General features: G+C 49.7%; 1 protein-coding gene across 1 annotated transcript in view; it reads right to left on the bottom strand.

Moving 5' to 3' along the window:
• IGF2R (insulin like growth factor 2 receptor) overlaps positions 1-12,838 on the bottom strand; it is a 108,146-nt gene extending 95,308 nt beyond the window's left edge. Inside the window, 1 exon segment of the mRNA XM_039881137.1 lies at positions 12,517-12,838. Coding sequence (XP_039737071.1) covers positions 12,517-12,665 — 149 coding nt within the window. The 5' untranslated portion in view covers positions 12,666-12,838.
• Positions 12,839-14,804: the final 1,966 nt, after the last annotated feature.

The following is a 14,804-nucleotide window of genomic DNA, read 5'->3' as shown; positions in this document are numbered from 1 at the left end:
TTTGGCCTGCATCCAAGTCCTCTAACAGAATATTCAGGAAATCGTTTGGCTCACTACTGCCCTTTATCATGATCAGAGAGCTTCTCAGCTCATACATCCAGCCCAGTAACCTTCAAAAATCTGGAACAGTCTCCTAAACTAAGAAGGGTGGGGCGGGGGGTGGGGAGCGGGGGGAGGGAAGGGAGCAGGCAGCACGGAGGACGCGGGAAGAAGCAGAGTTCCCAAAATGGACACTTGCAGCAGGATGTCGCCACTGCTGTCCAGCAGCGCTCCGTGGCTGACCGTGAGAGAGAGAGAGATCTAGCTGATCCGGCGTGCCCGCACCCCGACCTGCAGGCCAGAGGACACACGGGTTTGACGCAGCATGGCCAAAGCTTGTATAGGAAGTACTTCACTTCCTATTCTAACAAACCCACAAAGCTGTGGATAAAGATATGGGGCCTGCAAAAAAAAATAGGGCGAGGACGTGCCAGACACACTCTGTTTTTCCGTGGTAGTTCCACGAGGTCTAGCAGCAGAAAGCCAGTTGGCTAGAGAGGGATCCGGCTGGAAGCAAGGTGCTAAGTCAGCACCAGAACCCGGGGCGCCGGGGGCGGGAAACGGGGGCCGGCAAAGCCTCGCGACCAGCGTGGTGAGCACTAGCAGAGGTCATGTGGAACCGAGGGAGGGGAGCGTCCCTCTGACAGGAGCATGGCAGCAGGAGGAAGAGCCCACAGTCCCGGCCTCGACTCCTGCCCCGCCCTGACCAGCCGTGTGGGTCACGCTCCATCCCTCCGAGCCCCATCTTCCTGGTCTACGAACTGAGCCACCCGCTAGTTCGCTGTGAGGAAAACAGACTGGGGGCACAGAGTTTTTGAAAGACTCTGATCAAACGCTTTCATCTGCCATCAACAGAAGGATTCAGACTCCCAAAACTCAAGTTAACAAAAAAAGTTGGTTTGGGGCCTCCTAAAGGAATGTCACATGACACTGGCAAAGCACTGGCGAGGAAAGAGAGAGGAAGGGGCCAGGCCCTCGTCTTGGGCCATCTCCACGAAGCTGATGGAGCTCAAAACAGAGACCAGCGGAGACTCAGGACACATACACACACACTCACACTCACACTCACACACTCACAGCCTCCAGCAGCCTCGAGGGCTCAGGTCTGTCTCTGTCTCCGTCTCTGTGTGTGTATGTGTGTGTGTGTCTCTCTACCTCTGGCTCTCACTCACTCACACACACGCACACACTCACACTCACACTCTCTCACTGCCTCTCTCTCTCTCTACTCACACTCTTTTGCTCACACACACTCACAGACACTCACACACCACCTGCAGTGCCTTGACCTCAGCAGCCTCGGGGGCTCAGTTCTGTCTCTGTCTCCGTGTCTGTGTGTGTATGTGTGTGTCTCTCTCTCACACTCACAGACACTCACACACACACAGCCTCCAGCAGCCTCAGGGGCTCAGGTCTGTCTCTGTCTCCGTCTCTGTGTGTGCCAAATCAGTGTGTGTGTGTGTATTATTGTGTCCTCACACACACACACACACACACACACACACGCACACACACACACACACCAGGAGCCTCCTGGGATCTCTCAGGCCAGGCCAACCACTTTGGGCCTACCCCGAGAGCCTGTACCATGCAGCCACCAGCTGCCACCAGAAGAGAGCTGCTGAATCTAAGACTGCGGGCAGAGGAGCAGGGGAGAAAGGGCAGGACGTGCGCTTTCTGAAGCGAAGCGGTTGCACGGGCGTGCAAGGTGTGCAAAGTGCCCACCACGACGTAAAGCCACCAAGAGGATGGCCTGTCCACCCATCGCTCTGCCAGCTGCATCTCAACTCTGGTACCGGGACGCAGGCCTGCCTCTCAGCTCCAAACCCTGCTCTGAGGATTTTTTTTAAATCAGAGTAATTATCTGGATGTTCTCATACTTTGTCCCTCGTATGCATAAAGAGGGTTGGATTATAGGCTAAACCCCCTTAATTACATGGATGTCTCCACTTCCTTGAAAGTCAACCCAGCCCACTGCAGAGAATTCAAAGTTTCTTGCCCAGTCCCCTAGTCAGCTGTCACGCTGGTGACAGAAACCCCTCCGAGACACAGCGTCCTTCCTTCAGAACTACAAGGGAAGGTCCACCTTCCTAACTTCCGGGCAGTCAGCTCAGCGGGTTTGTTCATGATGCTGATGAGGCCACTCGCAGGTGCTGGTCACCAGGCGGATGGGGTGACCAAGAGAAGAGTCTGCTTTGAATGTGCCGGGGTCAAATGTCAGACTGGCTTGCGAGGCCCGTGACACTCAACACCCAGCTGGGAAAAGGACACAGCACACAGCCCTGTGGTGGCCGGTCAGACATCACCTGTAGACGTTCATCTAAAAATAACAGCATTATCTCACCGATTCCTTAAACACTTTTAAGAACAAGAGGAACATGCACTGAGCAACTGTGTGTCCCACACTCTTACGGGGCCATCTGCGAACACTATCACTCACCAGCTTAAACGTAACTTGAAGAGAAGCAGCAAACGTTTACTAAGTTGCTACCCTCAGCAGAGACCGTGCCTCCAAGTTCACTGAGGAAACTGACCTCCCACCACTCGGCTGTCCCGCAGGCTCTGCAACATGGTCACGGCCAAGCCAAACGCCCTCGCGTCCCCCCCGACGCGCTTGTCCCACAGCCCTCGCGATCTCTGAAAGGGACGACTCTGTTCTTCCAAGTGCACCAACCAAAAACCTTCCTCTTCTTTCTCTCCTCATATCCCATAACTCATCATCAGCGAATCCTATCAGCTCCACCTTCGAAGTATCCAGAATCAGACCACTTTTCACCACACCCATTGCTATGACCCTGGTCCAACCGATTATAATTTCTTACCTGATCTACAAAAACTCTCAGCTTCCCCCTTGGGCCACCTTCACCCTATGTCACTCTGCTGAAAAGCCTCCCAGGGTCCCACCTCCAGAACAAGAGTCAGAGCCATCACAAGGGCCCATCCATCCTCTGCCTCCTCCCTGGTCCTCCCCTCCATCCTCTCAGACACCCACGCTGCCCGGGCCACAACGGCCCTTTGCCATTCCCCAACCCCGTCGGCCACGCTCCCTGCAGAGCACCCCACGGTTCACTCCCCCACTCCCTCATGGCCTCTGCCCAAATGTCATCATACAGAAAGGCCTTGGGATCATGGACCCCATTCAGAGGAGCCCGCCCCTCCTCCTGCCTCGGAATGTCAACCAACGCCACGCACTCCCACTGCCTCCTCTAAGGGCCGACTTTGACAGACAGGAGAGCGAGCCCAGCTGGCTTCCCCCTTTGTGGTATCGACTCTACAGCAGAGCAGGGGGTGGAGCCTCCGAGGGACCTGAGGGTGAGGTGACTCAGTGGAAACACACCCTTGTCACTTCTAGGAACCCCCTTCTTAGGCGCTTCCATGCCTGTGGTTTGGGTTTCTGTTTCCAGGCCAGGGGCCGAGAGCAGAGAGCATGGGGGAAGTTTTTGTTTTCGATACAAGACAGCATTTGAAAACGTACAACTGGTTTTAGAAGGGAGATAAAGGCAACAAACTAATTTCACGGACAATCAAAATCCGGTGGTCCACGGACGCCCGCCCTGCCCTCCACCTCACACACGTGTGTGAAGAACACCTGCATCATCAGAGCTGAGAGACGGCCCTGAACTTTCCTTGCAGGCCACTCCCTGGCAACCGAATTCCAAAAGCTACTCTTCACTTGTCTACACTTCTTGCTCTTTCCTGGGTCCCTCGGTGCCCTAAAACAAAACTGAGATCGATGCTTCCCTGACCTGACTTCTTCTAACTCTCCTCGCCCCTACGAACAGAAATACTTGTAGGAATCTGCTTCCTGGCCCTGAGGAAGCTGGCTTCCTCGTGTTTCTGGAGGAGGGCTCCCCACCCCAGGGACCTCAGCACACAAAAGAAAAAGGAAAATCCCAGCAAAGGGCACCAGCCGATCTGAGGGGCAAGTTTCAGGCTCTCGAGGACCGAGGGCCTGGGACCTCCCTCGTGAGGGGGGTTCTCGCCAACCTGCCCTGCGCTGCCTGACACAAACACAAACAGGCACTCGACGTGCTGCTCGGGGCACCTCAAAAAACGAGCCGGCAGCAGCCATTTAAGTAACACAGGAAAGCGGGGTTGGCGAGGGGCTTTCACGCCCATCCCATTGGCTCGCACTCCCTGTTCTGCCTACGACAGACGCCCCGCAACTCCTTCCGAGGAGGCCCGGTGAGGTGTGAGAGGGGACAGGAGCCCCTTCTGACCGCCGAAGCCCATGCAGAAGCCAGCTGGGACTTCCTGGCCCGCAGAAGTGCTGCAGCAGCGACAGGAAGGAGGACAAAGCCAAGAGAGCTGCGGGAAGGGGTTCGGGCGGCCCTGACATATGGCGCCTGGCACCCGCCCAAAGCCCACAGCCCCTGTCCTCAAGCTCCTCCTCGTTTAAGAGAACTTGAGTTGGGCTTTCTGCTACTTGCAAGTGAAGGAATCCTGAAGGACGCATACCTCAGAACCACAGAACTCTGGATGCAAAATGGACCCCAAGAATCACATAGTCCAGTGGTTTTAAAACTTTTTTTAAAGAATGGAAAAGCTGCTTTCTCCAAAGGATTCCTTCGTGGAGCGCCAACGCACACAGCAGACGAGAAAACGCTGTCTGGTGAAGGCAGACGCCCCAAGGCACTAATGGGAACCTGGGGTACACAGTAACGGAGCCTGAAACATCGCTGATCTAATGCAGCAACCCCGACTTAGAGGGAAAGCGATCACTGCCACCCCCACCCCTTACGAACACTGAGGATGGGCCAGCCACCTAAGAATATTCTCATTCTCACATCCGCCCTAAACACATGACGTGACACCCTAAGGAACTTAAGACCTCGGAGGCTCCCTGAGGCCTCACAACTCGAGAAGGGAAGAGTCTGGATTCAAAACCAAGACAGCGACTCCCCTCCACACCCACCTCTCCTGAGGTGGGAACTGAGATCCAGGGAAAAGTGAGCCGCCACGGCCAACTCGACAGTGTGGCTTCCAGCTGCAGGAAGAACACGCTGCACTCGGCCAGTCGCCATGGACAGGGGCTGCGCAGCTGTCTCCTGGCAGGAACAGGCCGGGGGTCGTGCTTGGGAGGGCGGAAAAGCACCTAAGACTAGAAGGCCAGCCAGAGACACGCCAGCCAGAGGAACGCCCTGCCCATCCCCCACAGCCTCCCCGAACACAATTTATAGCCAAGCTCCAACAACAGCTTCCAGCCCCCCTCTGCACAGCTGCACACAGAGAGGCAACGAATGTCCAAAAGGAGCCAGTGTGCAAGGAGGACACTCGGGAATCACCAGTGGCCACAAGGGGACCAGCACCATAAAAACGAGATGACAAATTCCAACAAAGGAACGGGGCCCAGGGAACAAGAACGAAGAAAGCAACCAGAGCAAAGTTTACGGTGTCTTCCGAGAGGCATCCGTGAACAAAGAGCAGGCAGCTGTGACTATACATCAATTGTTGCATAAAAATTGATGAAATAAAAAAAAACAAAAAAAAAAACCAGAACAGAAAGGCGGAAGAGTTTATGAACGAGAACTGTGAAGCTGAGAGGTGGGCTACGAGGCATTTTCTGGAGCCCGAACCAAATCGGCAGCCAGATACAAAGTATAAAAGACAAATCAAGCCGGGCAGAGAGCAAGTCAGGAGAAAGAAAAGCTGAAAAGCACAACTGGTGAGACTCTGACCAAACAGAGAGCATTTTTTCCAAAGACACAGAACACGATTTGAGTAGGTGCTAGGCCACAGGGGAAGTGTCAATAAATTCTACCACATTTACTGGTCATGATGGGGGTGGGAGGATCCAAAGATTCTAAAAAAGTAGCGAGTCCAGGAAGTTGAAATAATTAGAAATTTGGAGTCCGAGAAGAAAATATTTAGACAGGAAAGATCAAAAACTATGTATCGAAACCTATGGTCCTCAGGACAAAGAAACATACAGCTTTAAATTCATTTTTTCATTATGTAAAATGATTTAAAATAAAACATCTCAGCTTTTAAGTCAAACTAGAAAAAGAAAACTGAAGAAGTTAGTAATAGACAGCAAAATTAATAAAATCAAAAATAAATGGGTGATATAGATGGCGACTAAAATAAAAATGCTAATTCTTTTGAAAAGACTAAAAAAATGTAAATCTTTAGTAAATATGAGTAAGGGAAAAAAATACACAAATATCGGGAATTTTTTTTTTTACCTACCTACATATACAAACAGTATTTTCAAAAGTTGCATGCTATATATTCATGTATGTACACATTAAAATGACGATTTTCTATGCAAATAGAGATTACTAATATTGGCACAAAAAGCAGTAGAAAACCTCAATACAGTAGATAAAATTGAAACCGTAATCCAAACTCCGCCACTGCACTCCACCTCCACGAAAGCACAAGGCCCTGACGGTTTTACTGGTGAGTTCTACCAAAACATAAGAAAGAGAACATGTCGATCCTATACAAAAACTGTTCCGCGGCCTATAAAATGCTAAATGCTACCCAGCTTTCTCCACAAAGCGATCATATGCTCCATACTAAACTCAACAATAGCACAACAGGGAAAATTACAGCCCGATCTCATTTGAAAAGAGCTGCAAGCATCCTACATAAAATATTAATACATAGAACTGGATGTATTAATAGAAAATAAACTCACTTTCCTCACATTATACATAAAAATTAACTTAAAAAGGTGATCTATAAAACTTATAGAAATAATCATAGGAGAAAATCTGTTTGATCGTAGACAAGTCGTCCTCAGCTGGGGAAATTTTGCCCCCAGGAGTCATTTAAAATGTGTGAAGATATTTTTGTTTGTTACAACTAGGGTGAGTTGGGGCGGGTGCTGCTTAACACCCCACAATGCACAGGACAGCAATGCATAGGACAGTCGCACGACAAAGAATTATCCAGCTCAAATGTCAATAGCGCTGAGGTTAAGACACCTTGGAGTAAGGCTAAGATTTCTTAGGCCACAAAAAGCACAAATCTCTTCTAAAAAATTAAAAGATAAGTTGAAGTTTATCAAAATTTTTAAATATCTGTTCTTCAAAGGAAATGTTAAGAAAATGAAAAGGCATACCAAAGCCTGGGCAAAAATATTCACAACACTTATTACACATAGCTAGGAAAGGACCTGTACCCAGAATACAGAAAGAATTCTTAAACTCAGTAAGACGATGCCACAAAAAATTTTTAAAGAACGAGGGGCAAAAGACTGTTTTAAATGTTCCACATCATCAGGCATCCCCGTAAAGACAAGAAAAGGAAACTCAACATCATGACTCAACAGGGTAGGAAAATTAAAATCACGCAGAGATACCACGGCGAACCCACTAGAATGGCGAAAATTAAGGAGCCGGGGCTGGGGATGTAGAGCCACCGGAGCGCTCAGACTGCTGATGGGAATGCAAGGCGGACAACCACCTGTGGCTACAGTTTGGCATCTCCCATAAAGCTAAACACTCACTCATCGTCCTAGTATCTGCCCAAGAAAGAAAAGAATGCGTGAGTCCACACAAACTCTTGTACACAAACATTCACAACAGCTTTATTCTTGGATCAAAGAAAAAAATCAAAACTAAGGTAACACATTACTGAAAATTCATAAAAATAAGGGGAGGAGGGTGTCCATGGCCACTGCCTCCCTAGGGAGACCAGTCGTGGCCAGCTTGGTCTTCTGGGATCCCAATGTGACATTCCGTTTGTGGTGTCTCCGCTCCAGCTCTGTCCCCTCCCACTTTTCCTCTCTGCTTAAGAAATACTTAAGAACTATTTGGAAAATAAATGAATCCTGTGTCACCTTGTGAGGATTCAGAGTGACACTAGCAGCATAAACTCGGGCCTCTGTCTCTCACCAGTCATGAGTCGACCGTGAGGAAAACACAAAGGACCCATGACCATACCCAATCTCACGTCTTCCACCTCCTCTCAGACCACCCAGGACCAGTGGCCAGGAAATCTCTGTTCCTGGGACAATAGAAAGGGAGGGGTGCGGGGGAGGGCAGTACCTGCAAAGTAATGAAATACTTTCTGCCACTAGCACTGTTGAATTCTCTCTGCCCAGCACAATACAGTTTTATATGCCAAAATCCAAATAAAGGTGAAACCATCTTATTTTTCTCAACCCCATCTTGTGCATGCGTGTGTGTGTGTGTGTGTGTGTGTGTATACGTGTGTGTGTGTTTTGCCAATAAAAATCTATTTATGGAGACACTGAGATTTCAATTTCATATCATCTTCATATAGCATAAAATATCACTCTTCTTTTATTTCCTTTCAACCACTAAAAAATGCAAAACCGTTCTTACCTCATGGACCATACAAAAACTACATAGGCCATAATTTGCTGATTTTCTCTTCTAAATGAGAATTTCTTTCCTTCCCTCACAAATAAACCAAACATCTAGAAGATCATCAAGTACTTCTCCCTCATTCATGCCAAGTACAAATCTATAATCGCCAACATCACGTTTCATCCAACTACGAAGCAAAGTAGCTGCAGACACGGGGCAGTAATTGCTCTCCTGCAGTGCACTCCCCCGAAATCAAGTCACATTCAACAGTATCATTTAATGACATTCTGAAAAATCACTCATCTTGCTTGCTCTCCCAGCAAAACAATTTTAAATAATGTTAAAAAGTAGTTTTACAAGTTTTTAGGCAAAAGCATATAGTACATCGTACCTGTTTTTCACGACAAGAAGCTATAATTTTGAACAATGTCTCCGTTTTTTTGGTATCTTCCCCCTCAGTGAGAAAATTTATCAATTTACACTAGAAAACTTTGGTTTGGGATGATTGTGAGGAAATTCCATTACGACCCCATCTTTTTAAAGTCCCTCTCCCAAACACTGATAAACGATACGAAGCCCAATCAGGAATGCATTGCCTAGAGGCTGTTCTCAGAATTAATGCATGAGGTCTAAGGTACTGATAATTAACGATCTTGGACTTCTACATATTTATTACTGCAAGAAATGTACTCACAAATAAATGCGGTCCAGGTTTAACATGTGGCCCAAATTAAGCATAAAAGCACTGTTCCTTTGGAAAAATCGCAGGGAAAAAAAAATCTCCTAAAGACAGCAACTAAACCAACTTCAGCTCCAGCCACCTTCATTATTGTCTTGTCCTCGATATAATAAAAACTTTCAGGATTTACACCCAAACGACTGGGGGGAAAGTCGTTCTGAATAAATTTTAAAGTACTTAACTACTTAAATCAAGTTGGCCCAATGCATTATTTTGTAACTAGTACAAACTGTTATGATCTTACTTGTTAAGGATGTTAACATCTAAATAAAGGGTAAAAACTCACCTATTATATACGTTAGATAGCATTTTAGAAAGTGTAAATCACTCAGTAATGAGTAAGCCTAATGACAAGCGAGAGCACTGGTCACTTTTGGTGACTCTGCGTGGCCTGACCTCTGCCCACCATCCTCTCACCCCCGCTGGTCCGGCCCCACTGACCCTCAGACATTCCTTTCACTTCTTTGGCCTCAGGACCTGTATACATGCCAGTCCCACAGCTGGTCGCACTGGCCTCAGAAGCCAGCACACGGCCTCCCAAGAAATAGCTGTGACTAAGAATCACCGACTTCTTCCGCAGCACGGGGCTCCCCGGTTCAGTAAGCCTCTTGACGCTTAGAAAACATGACTGAGCTGCTCCAAAGAACAGCGCTTTAAGTAAGTGCCACGTAGAGCCAGACGCACTTTGGGAGACCTGCCTGCGTCGTCCCTGCTTTTCCGTGCACAACTAGCAGAGGCTGTTCTTGCCTCGTGCATGAACGCAGTTCAAGATGCTGCTGAAATAGTCCCTCCCGACTGCCTGCCCAGAACTGGTTGGGGCCACAGCTCACCCAGAAGCTCTGCCCCCCTCGAGGGCCCCACGAGGTGCACTGCAGGCACCCTGAAGCGGGCCTGGACTTCTCTCCTGCTGGTGCTAAGGGACAGATGAAAAGTCCCTCTCGGGTTCTAAAGGAGAGGCTGTGTCCCCGGAAACCCAACTCCATTATTGAGAGGCGAGAATTTACTCTTCGGGCTCTCGTTAAATCTGGACAGTGCAAACCTGTGGCTTGGATGACGGCCTCCTGGGGACTGCCGTGGGCACCAAACCACAATGAATGAGGCAATTTCGATGGAAAAATGCGTTCTGCATTACAACCAAGCAATATATAAACATTTGGAGTGTGAGCCTGTGTCCACTGAGAACTACCGCCGTAGACTAGCTGCACAAACAAACGGACCACTTGTAAAGTCTACTTTTCATACTCAGTGGAGACCTGGGTGAGTTGCTTACATTTCAGCCAAATGGACGCCCAGGGATGGTATAAAAAGGCAGCTAAACACATCCTGCTTTGGTGATATTTTGTAGAACTTTTCATACTGGATCTAAAAAATGATCGGCTCACATTCCCATTCTTCAAATGTGTGCCAGAGTTAAGGAACTTTTATCCAATGTTGTCTCAAAAAGTACACAGATTTTTGACTACGACTCCCCCAGAAAAAGGTTTAACAAGTATTCAGGCCAAGGTATCCATTTAAAACAGGTACGGATAGGAAGAACTTCACTTGGCAGGTATTGCGTTGTTAACATGGCTCTCAAGAGGTCTCAATGTGAAATCGCAGAGCAGTAACAGACAAGGGGGAAAAATGTGGGCAAACCCTCTGAACTGACTCGGACGGTTTGCTGTCCTAAGAAAAAGTTATCGCAACAACTTTAAAGATATTCTCAGACACACAGGGCACATTCATCATACTAACCATGCATATCACTCTGCAGAGCATGCTAGCATTCGCTAAGTTATAGCCACAAAGAACACAGGGAGAAGTATTAAAGACACAAAGGCCATTTTCTACTAAACGGAGAGGCCATGTTCCACCTGGAAATGAGGTTACTTGTACTCATCGCAGGTTAGAGGCTGTGATGACTAACCTAATGCAAAAGCAAGGGCTCCTTCTGCATTAGTTACAAAGTATGGGTCTGCCCATGTGGCCAACTTTAACCTTAACCCCTAAGAAATAAATTCCAATTTGTAACGAGACCGAGACTGCAACACCACTAGCCCAGCTGGATTCATTTCTTAGAGATAAGGTTGGTCACAGCGGCTATTATTCCAAAACTTCCTCCTTCAATGTCAGCTGCAACCCGACCTTGTTGTATAAGTTGCCGCCCTTTTCTGTGTCATGCACATTACTTGAGTAACTTTGTATCATCGAGCAGCTAACTAGCCTATAAACTTCGGTGCTGTAAAACTCTCACTCCCGCCGCCCTCTCCCTTCCAAAAAAGGAAAAAGAAAGAATATGTGTCTTTCCAAAGAGTGTCTATTGTGAGCTCAGCCTCACTCTCCTTCAGATAATATTTTCTGAACCTGGGAGTGCTAATGAGACCATCTCTGATACAAGGGAAGAATAGGAACCCCATAAACTCCCCCACAAACTCAAAGTTCGGCTCAAAGTGGGCTCAACTTGGCTTCGTTCTGAGTACTTGCCAGTGCCGGGGGAATCGTGGACTGTTCACTAGTCTTACTGAACTTTTCATCCTGCTTCCTTTCTACAAAAGTTTAAAAAATAAATAAAAGCTGGATTTTCCATCATCCTAAACAGTCCAGAGAGGGTTGGTCAGGAAATTGTCAGCACTAACAGCTCCCCAGCCCTGGCACTCCCGGCCATCACAGGACACTAAGAGTCCTCGATGGGATTAGCGATTATACAATCACGGTTCCCAGAGCAAAAGACTCCACTAGAATAATCCACACGAGACAATGACATCATGTGAGCAACCAGACAGGAAGTTAGGCTCGGAGAAGTGAAGGGTGAAGTCTTGAAAGCCAACAGAGGATGGCCATCCCCGAGTCCCCCACCAAAAAAAAAAAAAAAAAAAAAAGAAGTCACCTTCTACAGAAAGGCTACTTAAAGAGAAAAATGGAAAACCCACATGGAGAAAATCAATCAGCCAGTAAAACCAAAACCCCAACTCCAAGGCCATTGGTGCGGGTGAGCCTTTCCACACTAAGGGGCCTCTCCAAGCCCCGCTGGTGGAACTTTGAGGAAACGTGGAGTGGGAACAAAGCAAAGCTGTAGTTCCTGCGTCCTCCAACTTTCGCTGGCGCTCCGCTGTGAGAGGGCAGGCGCCGGGCGTGAGGGTGCCCGCAGTGTGTCACCAGGACGGGTCGCGGCAGCCTGCCGCTCGCACACAAAGCAGCCCCAGACTTAGTGACAGCCACAAGTGGCCAAGCAGTGGCCCCCCGGGCCAGCGCCAGGACGCCGCGACCCCCGAGCCCCCGCCCGCACGACCCCTCCCTCGGCCTCTCTCCCTTCACCACCACGCGGGCAACTCTCCCTCGGGGACGGGGAGACCCAAGCCTGGACTAGAAGCGACTCGGGGAGCCCAGCCCCTCCCCGGAGCGCCTCCGCCCTCAACCCAGCCCCAGTGCGCGCCCGGGGCACCGCGAGCGAAGCCTGCGCCCGGGCGGGCCACCCACCTGCACAGCTCGGGGAACTCGGCGCCCTGGGCCCGCGCGGCCCCCGGGGCCCAGACGAGCAGCAGCAGCTGCAGCAGGAGCAGGGAGCGCGGCGGGCGGCCGGCGGGCGCGGGCCCCAGGTGGGCGCTCCGGCCGGCGGCGGCCCCCATCGCGCCGGGCCCGGGCTGCGCGGCGGGCACGGGGCTAGCGGCGCGCGGCTGCCAGGGGCCGCGCCCGGGACATGCTTGCGCCGCCAGGGCGGAGGTGGACAGGGGCGCGAGAGGAGCGGGAGCGGAGCGGGAGCCCGAAGGGCGCGCGGCTCGGCTGGGCTCGGCGGCGGCTGCAGCGGCGGCCCCGGAACCGCGTCACGTGAGCGCCGCCTGGCCCCGCCCCCGCCCCGCCCCGCTCACGTGACGGCCTTGTTCAGGTGATCCCCGCCCTCCCGGCTCCGCCCAGGACCGGTCACGTGAGCGCCACACGCGCGGGTCAGGAAGCCGCGCAGGTGCGGGCGGAGGCCGGTGCCCGCCGCCGGGACCCGGCCCCGGCCTCAGTTTCTCCCAGCGGATATTCTGCGTCGCCACGTGGGCGCTTCCCAACTTCAAGTGACCGTTTCCCACCCCGACGGACAGACAGGGAGGGGGGGCATACGAGGGCTTGGACCCAAGGGCACAGCGGTAAATGCCATCACCCGGCTGTGTTGCTTTGGATCCTGCCCGGCGGAGCCACATCGCGGAGCCCTGCTCGGGGCTTTCCAACCTTCGCCCAGCAGCTCCTCTCACAACCTGCTGTGGGAATGTTATTTCGCAGGCATGAGCTTCCCACAAGAGGAAGGAGGCACAAATATAGCAACGTGATCCTTAAAGGACGCAAAAGTGTAACTCAAGCGAGTGCCACTCAACGAAGCTTTATTAATTCCTCTATTCAAGTAGTTTGGTGAACCCACACCGTGGGAATGTCTCTGAGCTAGGCACAGTGAAAGTAAAAGGATGACCCTGAAAAGACTTGAACTCGACTTATCTTGTCTTAAAGCAAATAAAATATACAGAACAATCACGATGATAACAGCTCACCTTTTTTAAGTGCCTACTCTGTTCCAGACTGCTTGAATCGGAAACCTACGAGGTGGGAACCTTGTTACAGGTGAGGAACCGGAGGCACAGACCTGTTAAGTTACTTACCCAAAGACACTGTGGGATGTGGCAAACCTCGGATTCAAACACATACAAATAATCGTGATTCAATAATAGTTAACATTTATTGAGCGGGTAATTGTGTGCCAGGTAACATTCTGGTGCTTTCGCTTAGCTCATTTAATCCTAAGGCAATCCTATAAGAGAGGTGTCTTTATTTCACCATTTACAGATAAACTATCAAGGTGCAGAAAGAGATTAAACGACTTGCAGGTCGTGAAGCTAGTAAGTGCAAAAGCCAGGGTTTGAGCCCAAGCCAGACAATCCCAGAGCCTATGGTTTAGCCACTATGCTGTACCACCGAAGAGTAAAACAAGCCAAAAAAGGGAAGTTGTAGTGGCTGGAATAGAGTGCTCAGGTGTCTAACTGTAGACCATGGAGAAACGATTTGTCCAGGCAGAAAAATTTCCCTCTATCCTTATAGGTTATTCGGCTGGTCTAATAATTAAATTGCCATAAAACAAATTAACAGGAGAAAAACAAATTTAATTTCTCCATACATACTGACGTTACCCAATAATATTTTTGGTCCACTTCGAAGTCTTTCACAGTTTTTCCCTATAGTACAAAATGTCACTTTTGTGGTATTCTTGCCAGGATATAACCTAAATCTAATCAGAACGAGACAATCAAATCCAGATTGTGAAACGTTCTATAAGAAAACCGAACTGGACAATTCCAAAATGTGAATCCTCTGAAGGAAACTTCCCTCCTCCCCGCCCCCCCCCAAAAAAAAACAGGAGTACTATTTCTAGATCAGGCTAGCAAACAACAGGCTGAAGGCCAGCTCTGGCCAGGCAGCTATTTTGTAAATCAAGTGTCATTGGAATACAGCCACACCCACTTGTTTACATATTGTCTGTATGACTGCTTTTGACTACAATGGCAAAATTGAGGAGTTGCAGCACAGCCAGCAAAGGGCAAAGTATTCCACCACCTGGCCCGCTACAGAAAAAGTTTACCAACCTCCTTTCTAGATCAGTGGTTCACAAAAGCGTGGTCCTTGGGCCAGCAGTTTTGACATGACCTGCCTGCCAGCTTGTTAGAAACGACAGTTCACGGGCTCCACTCTGGCCTATCGAGTCAAAACCTTTGGAGACGGACCCGAGAGAGCTGTTT

The sequence above is a fragment of the Pteropus medius genome, unplaced genomic scaffold, assembly GCF_902729225.1.
Source record: "Pteropus medius unplaced genomic scaffold, Ma_sr-lr_union100, whole genome shotgun sequence".
In the NCBI taxonomy this organism is placed as follows: domain Eukaryota; kingdom Metazoa; phylum Chordata; class Mammalia; order Chiroptera; family Pteropodidae; genus Pteropus; species Pteropus medius.
This window is presented reverse-complemented; position numbering and strand designations above follow the sequence as displayed.